The sequence below is a fragment of the Microtus ochrogaster genome, linkage group LG4 (genome assembly GCF_000317375.1).
Source record: "Microtus ochrogaster isolate Prairie Vole_2 linkage group LG4, MicOch1.0, whole genome shotgun sequence".
Lineage (NCBI taxonomy): Eukaryota > Metazoa > Chordata > Mammalia > Rodentia > Cricetidae > Microtus > Microtus ochrogaster.
The window spans coordinates 66,357,275-66,368,443 of NC_022030.1; the positions used below are offsets into that span (position 1 = coordinate 66,357,275).

General features: G+C 43.3%; 1 protein-coding gene across 1 annotated transcript in view; it reads right to left on the reverse strand.

Annotated features, from left to right (window-relative positions):
• The window catches only part of LOC101995389 (nuclear body protein SP140-like), a 67,847-nt gene that overhangs the window by 36,906 nt on the left and 19,772 nt on the right, over positions 1 to 11,169 (reverse strand). Inside the window, exons 3-8 of the mRNA XM_013351726.2 lie at positions 10,152 to 10,320; positions 9,202 to 9,276; positions 6,377 to 6,442; positions 4,592 to 4,657; positions 2,920 to 3,060; positions 2,449 to 2,529 (exon numbers count right to left, since the gene is read on the reverse strand). Coding sequence (XP_013207180.2) covers positions 2,449 to 2,529; positions 2,920 to 3,060; positions 4,592 to 4,657; positions 6,377 to 6,442; positions 9,202 to 9,276; positions 10,152 to 10,320 — 598 coding nt within the window. The remainder of the gene's footprint in view (positions 1 to 2,448; positions 2,530 to 2,919; positions 3,061 to 4,591; positions 4,658 to 6,376; positions 6,443 to 9,201; positions 9,277 to 10,151; positions 10,321 to 11,169) is intronic.

Here is an 11,169-nt window from a genome sequence, read left to right on the forward strand (position 1 = left end):
GGTTTCTCTGTGGTTTTGGAGCCTGTCCTGGAACTAGCTCTGTAGACCAGGCTGGTCTCGAACTCACAGAGATCCGCCTGCCTCTGCCTCCCGAGTACTGGGATTAAAGGTGTGCACCACCACTGCCCGAATGTCATTCCTAAGGTTAACTATCATCTCCAGTTTCAAGATCTTGTTTATTTTACTACTTATATAATCAGCATAAAATAAATCATAACCATGTTATCTTTTTTCCCAAAGAAGTCAAATACTCCCAGATTTATATACGAATGTATGTGTATATCTAAGTAATACATGTGTTTGTGAGAGTCTTTTGCATTATTATTTTTGTTGTTATAGAAATATCCTGACTAATATGGGCAGTAATGGCACACACCTTTAATCCCTGTGCATTGGGAGGCAAAGGCAGGTTGTTCTCTGAGTTCAAGGTCAGTTTAGCCTACAGAGAGAGTTCCAGGACAGCCATGGCTACACAGAGAAACCCTGTCTCAAAAAACCAGAAAAAAAAAGGAAAAAAGAAATATACTGATTTGCTCTGTTTTAATTATTTGGCTTTTAAGATAAACAGTGCTGGGAACATTGGTTCTTATTTGGGTTTTGAGTCATTTGCTTTCAGACAGGGTTGCATTGTAGCCCAGACTTGTAAAAATGGAGAAAACTGGTTTGAAAGCTATCCAGTAATTATCCCCCAACTCAGCCCTCCCCCTCATCAGACTGAACATCTGTATGCGTGGAAATACCTAATACCTAAGGGGACCAGGTGAGTGGTGACCCCAGCACCTAGATGAGGCAAGAAAATAAGAAAGGATACATTGAGGTTGGCAGAGAGCAACTTTAAACAGTCTCTAACCCCAAGCAATACAGCATGGAGAGAGATGCCTTCCAGGTAAAGGCAGCAAAGAAAAACCAAGAACCAAGTTTGACTTTGGACCTCAATGCTGGTGATGCCTCAGTGAACTCAGTACTAAGCAGGCCCCTATGAGGTCTAAGCCAGTACCTGTGACATGAGTCTCCAAGCCTGCCACGCCATATAGTCCTAGGCTCTTGACCAATGGCTTGCCTCAAAATCTAGACTATTCCCTTTGAAAAGGAATAGGAAAAGAAGAGCCTTGAAGATATAACAGAAAGCTTTCCCAATGTATAGAAAGTTGTAAATGTCCAGGTAGAAGACAGAAGGTATCCAGTTTGACTTAAGACAAGTCACAACAAATGAGGTTGAATTCATAATTAAAAATCATATGTTTATGAAAAAGGACCCAGATAAGATGTCTTGCTAAACTAAAAGTCAGAATTTATATTTCAATTATAACTAAACACCATATACAGGAACTCAGCCAGCGTCCATATTCCATAGTGAAAAACTTTCCCTTTCTTTACAAAAGGATACCCAACCTCAATGTTCCTATTCAGTAGGACTATGGATAACCATGGGACCACGAGGGTGCCCAGCACCATGGTTAAGGAACAAAAAAACTCCAATGAGATGTCACCTCACACCGGTTAGAATGGCCATCACCAAAAAGACAAGCGAGAGGAAGTGTTGGTGTTGTCATAGAGAACTGGAGACCCTGTATGTGTGAGTGGGGCGTAAGTGACTACAGCCATTAGGATAAAACAGTATGGAATTTCCTCAAAAACAACTGAAAACAGACCCATCATGTGATTAGACAGTGTTCTCTACTGCACACAGAACTCGGGGGATTAAAATCAGTCTGTTAACGAGACGCCTGCACCTGTTACAGCTGGACAAGCTCCACGTATGGAGTCAGCGTGAACAGCTGCCAGCATCTGGAGAGAGTGTGGTGTTCACACGGGAGAGACTCCCAGACAGTCTTAAAATGAAGGAGACTGCATCAGCGGAGACAACACGGATGAGCAAGAACACAGCATGAAGCAAGCCAGGCCCAGAAGAGCTAGAGCTACACGATTTCACGTTAGGTGGCATGGGAAAGGGTCCGACGCAGAGGGAGTAATGTAAGACTGTGGAGGGGGCTGAAGCCATAGTGGACATAAAATTTTAGTCAGGAAGAATAAGTTCAAGACGTCCATTATACAACACAGTAAGACTAACAATATATTGAGTTCTCAAGAAATTGCTGAGGTCATACATTTTAAATATTCTTCCCACGAAAATGTATATGAGGTAACAGACATACCTTGATGCAGCCACTTCACAGTTCATATGTAAAACAGCATGCTGCCTCTGAGATGAAGTGCTTGTGTGTGGGTGCGTGTGTGTGTTTGTGTAGTGCAAGAATTGGACCAACGACCTCACACATGCTAGACAAGCATTCCACCACTGAGCTACACTCCCAACTCCAAATATACATGATACTTTTTTCAATAGTCAAGTTTGAAAATGATTAAAATTTTTTGAACAAATCAAACAAAGCTCTACAACACATAGACCACCTGACAAACAAAGCCAGGAAGGGAAACAATAGTTACTTTTGTTGCTGCAGGGCAATGGGATGTGAGGCTCCTGGCCTGCATCTCTGTCACTCAGTTGGACTTTTAGTTCACAGGACTCTGAAGAAGAAAGGTCACAGGTGAGATCCCACAGAGCCTTGCTCTTTCCCAGTTTCCACCTTCATCCCTCACCCTGATCTCATCTCTCGTTCCTACTTCTAGCCCCATCTGCACATGTGACCACCCCACCCTGGGAGGTATTTGTGCTTCGTGACTCTCTAGCCAACCCCTCTGACTCTTGTTTCTTAACTTTTCTTTGCCCTGGTAAGACTTTTCCAACTCTTTTCATCTGGGGTTTCTTTTTCAACAACCGCCTCCAGGTCTCAACAGTGCATCAAGAGTTCTCTTTGCTTCTTTGTGCCTAAGCAGTTTTCTTGTATCAGACACCGGCGCCTTCCTCTGCTCCCTCCCAGAGCTTGGCCCTTCATGCTCATATTCAGTCCGTCTTACCCTCTGGCTCAGAACCTGGGCCTGGCGGTCTGGCTGCTTGGGGCCATTGCAGTCCATCAATGTCGTCGCTGGTGGTATCTTCTTTCACGTCTACTATTTCATAGAGGTCTTCTGAGAGTCCATTTTCAGATAAACTCACAACTGAAACAGATTTTGTTTTGTAACTATTTTATTTGCACATTACATCAGTATCCAATAGAAAGAGAGAGATTTCTCTAAGCCGCGAAGATCGAGAGACAGAGAGGATTGAGAACCAGGGGAGGGACTGAAGGAGCCTAGCAGGTAATGACAGGGTGATTAGGGTTGGACCAGGGTTGGGCTGCAGGAGGGATGTGGAGCCATGGAGGGTGGTGCTGCTGCATCTGCTGCCAAACTGAGAACCAAGATAGGGATGGAGGAAGCCTGGGCTTTGCTGTCTTTATTCTCTAAACGCTTTTGCAAATGCCTCTCTTGTCAGAAATTCTGCAGGAAGCTGGCTGGAAAGGGAACTTGTCAAGAAGGAAAGCAGGGACCTGAGGCCAGAGGTAAGGGTCTGGGTAGGGAAAGAGTCCCAGAGCAAACAAATTCAGGACTGACGTCCTCTCTTCCATTACAGAAAACCTCCTTTGCCTGTGGTGGATTCTGTCTGTCCTGCCCACTCTATTCCACTAACCTCAATGGTATGTGAACGAATAATACAATATACAGTACAGTTTCATGGTTTTCATTTAATTCTTTCTCCACAAAGTTAAATTAGAGAAAATAATTGAAAAGTTAATTATAGAAGACTTAACATGCAATGTGGACCTGGGTGCACTGTATGTCACAATCCATAGTGGTTAGACCCCATGCTTTTTTAGGGCCGTGGGCATGAGTACAGTCCTAGCCCCATTTGTGTCCATCACAGCCAGTGTCTCTGCTGGGTCAGACTATTGGACACATACATTGGTGTCTAATTGTTCACCCTGTGGTCCATCTGGGTGGTGGGTTGCTAATTCTGTGTCTTCATCCATCCCTGTCACTGGTGTCGTTAGGATGCCATTACCAGGGAGGGTTGCTCCAGACCACACAGACTCACCAAGAATTCACCCGTTTCTCTTGCATCCCTCCTCCTTCTGCATCTGGTCCCTCTACTCATCCCTAACCACAGCCCCACCCTCTCAGTGCTTCTTATTCCCACCCTGTGCACCTGCAGAAGAACAATAAACAATACAGACTCATATATTGCTATAGTCTCAAATGTTAAAATTTTGAATGAAAGATTTTAAGATATATAACAATTATTTCAGAGGTAACCCTGGAAAGAGATGTCACAGTGGTCAAGAGCACTTGCTGCTCATGTGAAAGACCTGGGTATGGTTATCAGAACCCACATGATGGCTTACAACTGTTTGTAAATTCAGTTTCGGGGAATCTCACACTTACTTCTGGTGCACCTCTGAGGGCACCAGGGACATACATGGCATATAGATATATATGTGTGTGTGTGTGTGTGTGTGTGTATCACCCACAGAGATAAAACAAAAATAAGAAAATCTTTGAAAGCATTTTAAAATGAAGTGTTAATTTTAAGAAATCTCTTCTTAAATGACATATCCCACCTGAAATCCACACAGTAACCCTTCAAAGTGATAGAGAGGTGTTTGCAAAGATGAGTCATGGAATAAAAAAATAAATACTATTGCATACATACCACTGTGAATCTGAGGGATGGAGAATTGGCGATTCTCAGTTTGGGTTCCCTGGGTACTTCTCCAGCCTGAGGAATAATGGATTTCATAGTGAGTATCCATGTTAGACATCCTGAGAGAAGAAATCCCATTTATGCAGTGTGAGAAGCTTAGATTCTGGAAGCAGGTACAATTGACACTGATGACTGAATAAGTAACAACAACAAGAAACAAGTGACATCCAACAGAGATGAAATACCAAACACGAGTATTGACGCTCTTCATGGCATCACTTGACATCCATCTGGAGCCTGGACCACTGTTACATCCCTTTTATAGGAGATGACTCCAGGGCCCAGAGAGGATAGATAACCTGTCTGGGATCACAGAGGCAGAATTTGAACCCAGACATTCCTAATCTACCAGGACCTTAACACATAATTGAATCTTAACACTTAGTTGGGTAAAAGATTAGATCCCATGAAATGAAATTTTACCTTTTGAAAATGTAGTAATACATTATCATTTTAAAGTCTTTCAGGAGATAATTGCAAGAATACCTGTATTAATATATTAGGAAAGGATATAATATTTTTACTCATATTTTTATTATATTGAGAGTTGTTTATAATTGTAATTTAATTATAAGTTTTGTTTATAAACATGATATTATAATATTATAATCAATGCCTTGAATTTAGAATATTCTAAATAAGCAATAGTTTAAATATCTATTATGTTAAGGAAGGACAATGGTCTAATTAAAATATCAAAGGGATCCAGGCCATGGTACTGCAGACCTTTAATCCCAGCAATCAGAAGGTAGAGGCAGGTGGATCTCTGAGTTCTAAGTCAGCCTTGTCTACAGAACAAATTCCAGGACAGCCAAGGGCTACAGGGAGAAACCCTCTCTCAGAAAATCAAATTTAATCAAATTAAATCAATCAATCAAACAATCATTACATCAATACATCAAAGCTTTCTCCCCCAGTGGTCTATCTTCCCTGGAGAGGGGCTCTCAACCTGTTACCCTGGTAACAAGTGGAGGTATCATTTGGGAGATCCCGTTGTGTCATGATTGTATGAGCTGAATGCAAAGGGGAAAATTCACTGCCTCCCTGATGTTCATGTTCGTCATTCCTCTCTAACCCCACTGGACAGAGGATCTGAGCATGTAGGCCATGTATAGTCAGTCAAGCAAGCCACAGACAGAGAGGTGTGAATTCAAGAATATGGGTGACATATTCAGGAGACAAAACTTTCCTAGTCAAACCTGAGGACCAAGACACTGATATTTAAACCCTGAACTTGGAAAAGCTACAGATGCAGAAAATGTTGTGGACATCAGAAACACGAGGAAAGAGCACCCCGTGTGAGGTGTGTGGGCTGGTTTTGTTTTGTCAGCGAAACAAGATAGGATCGTGTAGGAAAAGGAACTCAAAATTGAGACAAATTTCCCCATTGGATTGGCCTGTAGACAAATCTGCAGGGACATTTTCTTGACTGATGATTGACATTACACCACTGGAAAGTGTCACCCCTGTATGAGTGGTGCTCAGATATAAGAATGCAAGCCGAGCAAGCCATGGGAGCAAGCCAGTAAGCAGCGTTCCTTCATAACCTCTGCTTCAGTCCCTGCCTTAAGTTCCTATCCTGATGTCCCTTCCTGGTGGACGATAAACTGTAAGATGAAGTAAACCCCCCCCCCCCACATTGCTTTAGGTCATGGGGTTTCACCACAGCAACAGAAAGCAAATGAGTTCACATGGGGGGAGTCAGCAATGTTAACAGAGTCAATGAGAACAGACCATTAGATGAGGAAGGATCTGAGGGTGACCAGGTCAGGCTTTCTTGAGAGCAGCTGTCACCAGGTCCTAAGGAACAAAAATCAGATGTTTGTTGTGATACAAAGGCTGAAGAAGCCCTTGAAATCCATATCTTATCTAGAGCTGAGAAGTTCGCCATGATTCTTGAGGTCAGACTCAGGTCATGAGAATAGGTGGTAAGGGTCAGCTCTGACTGAGAAAGCACTGCCTGGGTCACTCTAGCACCTGATGGTGACATGTCTTCACATTCATGTTTAGAGCATCCCTGCACGTGTCCCCGGAGCTTCCCTTTCCAGTGACCTTACCTGAGTTTCTAGCAGTCTCTGGACCACAACTCTTCACAAAATGGCCTCCCTGTATATATCAGATGGCTCATCCCTGCTGGTCTTCTCATGAGGACTCAGGAACAGCCTGTCTCCATTCCCTCCCACGTCTGCTATTCCTTCCTGTATTTTCCCTCTCTATTTCCCCTACTTCTGTTTCATGTTTTCCACGAGATTAGCAGTACACAGTCAAGAACACAGCCTCTGCCTCCTGAGTGCCTGGATTCTTGCTTTTCATTTGACCCTGTGAACTCTCCACACACAGTCTCTCTCAAGACTAGCTTCCTCGCCTATAAACTGGGCATCTGAATGATACCAATACTTTATACCAGCTGGGGTAGACGGAAACCCGTGTTTGATGCCAACCAAAGGAAGAAATTAGCAACATGGATCCTTCTGCCATTGTCTGTTATTCTTTCTGCTCTCATTCATCCCCTTCCCTTTTCCTTTCTCTGTCTCAAAGAATCCGAGTGCCCTTCCCACACCTCTACCACTTTCTTGCTGTGTGTATTCCTTTATCTATCTTTCTCTGCAATACTGTTGCTCTCAAACAACATTTCTCCTGTTTGAATCCATCTCTTCTAACATAAAGTGTGACAATGTGACATAAGAAGAAATGGTAGTTTTGGTCTTCATCCCCGGTTTCTGGCCAGAGCTCCTCAAATTCTGGGTGAGTTCCAAGTGATTAAGGCGAAAAGAGAGTCAGTCTACCCTTGAGCATAGCTGGCCTTCCTCAGTAATACTGCAGTGCACATTATAGAAAAAAGTTTGGAAAGCCCTTAGGATTGGAGGGCTGGTTGCCAGGGGAACAAAACATGATGACAGCATGGGAACCCTGACCTACAAGGTGAGGAGACCTAGAATTTGACTTGATCCATGGCTGCTGATTTTATTCATCATGCCTGTATGATGGAACTTTTGTTAAAGATCCTAAGAGACTCTGTTCAGAGGGATTGGGGCTGGCAAACTCCATAGTGCAGGAAGGGTGGTGTGCCCCAGAAAGACAATAGAGTGTTGTGTTCTTTCCCCGCTATTCCTTGGGGTGTCCCTCTCCCATGTGGTTATTGTTTGTGTGCGTATATGTGCAGAGAACAGAGGATTACCTTGGGTGTCATTTTTTCAGGTGGCATCAACCTCTTTTTATAGAGATGGAGTCTCTCACTGGACTAAACCCCATCAATTTCCTGGGCACTGATCTCAAGGGAGCTGCCTGTCTCTGCCCCCCGCCCCCCCCCCCCCCACCCCCCGGTACTAGGATTATAGCTCCTGCCCCTGTGTCTTGAGCTGCTTTTTTTTTTACATAAGTTTAAGGGATCAAACTCAAGCCCTGTGCTTGTATGCACCTTGACACCTGAGTCATCTCCCCAACTCCCCTCACCCTAGCTGACTATTTTTGAGGTATGACTTTTCTAGTGAATTGTAAGTTAACATTCCCCTGAGGTTCACGAGCTATGCTAACAGTTCTGTAGCCTGAAGGGCTACGGCAACCTCTGATGTATGTTCACTTGAGCAGAAGCACAGGTCACATCCCAGCATTTGTAACCAGCCTCTGAAGTAGGGAGGCCCTGAACCCTTTATCTGAATTTAATGACATCATAAGACATCTTTCTGGCATCTAGAGAGTTGGTTGGTGTGGGAAACCTCACTTATTACACATCTGATGTCAGAGACCAGTGCATGTAAGGGCAAAACAGGACATCACACTTATAGAGCATTTCCTCTTTGATGTCACCGTGGACCACACTGCTTCACCTTTCACAGTTCCATATTGGTCACCTCCTTCAGAGGCTTTTCTAAATCACAATTATTTCTCAGTAGTCAGTCTCTTAAAATCTGTCTACTAACATTGGGTTCAGGTTCCTTCATCATGGGTAGCAGGCTGCCTGTCTGCTGCCATGGTTGCTCTGCCAGTATCCTCCATCCCACTAGAGGCTGGTTAGCCTGGATCTCAAGTGCCTCCTCCTTCCATGACTCATGTTCTAGAGGTTTCTCCCTCAGAATGGCACTACTGGGTGTTGGTTTTACCTTTAATAGGCAGAGCTGAGCTGAAGGAAGTTATATCACTGGAGGTGTATCCTTGAAGGACACAGGCACATCCACTCCTTCCTTGTTTCCAGGTCACCATGAAGTAAACAGCCTTGCTTCTCCCAATCCCTTCCTTTGGTGTCATGCCCACCATAACAAATGAGGTCAAACCTTCTGGGCTGAAGTTCCTAACATCATGAACTGAAATTAATTGACTTCTCAGGTATCTGAGGGAGTTTTGTTACGTACAATTGGTTGTTCTCACACTCAATCTTTCTGCCTCAGAATTCGAGTGCGCAGCTTCTCCTGGGTAATTTGTCCCCGTGCAGGAAAGGTCACACCAGGTTCATACCCACTCCCATTACTGCTTTCTGTTTTTCCTCAAGTCACATTCCGCTAAGGATCACCTTTACTTGCTGGTCTCTGTGGCAATAAGAATCTCTCTCCAGGTATAGTTACCTTGTTCAACACTGAGCTGTGAGTTCTGGTCTCTTCTATCAATTTCTTCTGACCAAAATTGGCTCTGTGGTAAAACTGAAGTGGGAGGGAGAGGGAAGAAGAGGAGAAAGCCATTAGAGATCCTTAGCAGGAACAAGGGGCAACATTTCTGCATTACACATATAGGAACTTCCAGTCTTGCCATCACTTCATATTCAATGTGTCCAATATCACAAAGTTCACCCAGCATGTCCTGGGAGGGGAGAGTTTATGCTTCCCATACAAAAAGGAGACACTCAAGGTCAAGATTAAAAAAGTAGAAGACACATTTTCTGCTGTGTTCCTATTCCAGTATTCACAGGGCAGGGAAGGTAGACATCAACACAGAAAAAAAAAAAGAAGCTGAACATGGCTTCCAGTCTGTCACATCTGTAAGAAGAAAGGGGATCTTTCTTGGATGGAAGGTCTAGGATCTGGCACATACCAAAGGGAACTTGATGATGGGCAGGCTTGAAAGACGGACAAGATGGGGTTGAAGAACTGGCTCATACATTGTTGATTCTATGAGCATGTGGTGCTAAGCTAAGATGGATCCTGCAACCCACAGCTGAGCTGTCACTCAAGGTGGGTGGTAGTGAACCCGATGGACTCCTAAGTATAATATTATAAGGGCTCCACTGAAGAGACACAGCAGTGCTACCCTACTGGGTCTGAGTTCTTCCTGTCCTCTTCTCCATAGCCTGATGCTCATGGGGCTCTCATACCTAAATACCCAGCCTACCAGACATCGGGAGGATGTGAACTGTAGCTATTAGATATAAGAGTTGTGGTGATACATAACATGTCAGTTTTTAAACTGCTATAGCTCAGATTGTGCAACACTGTATATGATACATGGTAGATGTTTAATATTTGGTTATTGAGGGGAAATAAGGACTGTGATCTCCAAGGGTGATACTAAGCCCAATTACCATTTTTAAATCTTTTTAAAATGCGTTCCAAATCAGGGTATGCCTTCATATTTTGCTTACAGAACAATAACCCTAGAGCCTCCAGGTCATTTTTCTCTTCCAGTTCTTTCAAGACTTTGTAGACCACTTTTTGTACAGGGATCAGGTTTCCATGGGATTCTTGAAAATCCTTTAAAGATATTTAATGGAGAAAATTTAAATGCAGACTTCCAGGTCACAGAAGAACCCTAGGAAACAATTATAGTTAGTGTACCTCAGTTCGCAACAGACATATCTTCTAGTGAAAAGTTTTATATTTGTATGGCTACTTCATGAAACAAGTACATATTTTCTCTGTGAAAATACTAGCTAGTGACTTTGAGCTCCAACCATTATTTCTATGACATGTAAGAAGAACCACTTTCTGTAACAAAGAAACACTAGGGCTAAGGGTTTACAATGGGGCTGGTGAGATGGTTCAGTGGGTTACAGGTACTTGTCACCAATCCTGATGGTCTGAGCTCAGTCACTGGGATTCAGATGGTGAAAGTGGAGAACCAACTAGCCACAGGCTGGCCTCTGACTTCTACACGTGCAGAGAGCAGCAGGCTCATACACACATGTACACACATTACAAACATACACATACTTACAGGTAAATAAGTAATAAATGCATTTTTTAGAATGGAGAGACTAAAGATATGGTTCATTTTGAGAATACTTGCTGCTCTTGCATAGAACCCTAGTTCGGTTCCCAGAGTCCACACAATACCTCACAAACACCTGTAACTCAAAAACAAGGGATTTGGTGCTCTTTTGTGGGACACAAATGGTATGCACACATATACACAAGCAAAATTATGTGTAATAGCCAGAACCTGGAAACAACCTAGATGCCCTTCAATGGAAGAATGGATGAAGAAAGTGTGGAATATATACAAATTACTACTCAGCGGTAAAAAACAATGACTTCTCAAATTTTGCATGCAAATGGATGGAAATAGAAAATACTATCCTGAGTGAGGTAACCCAGACCCAA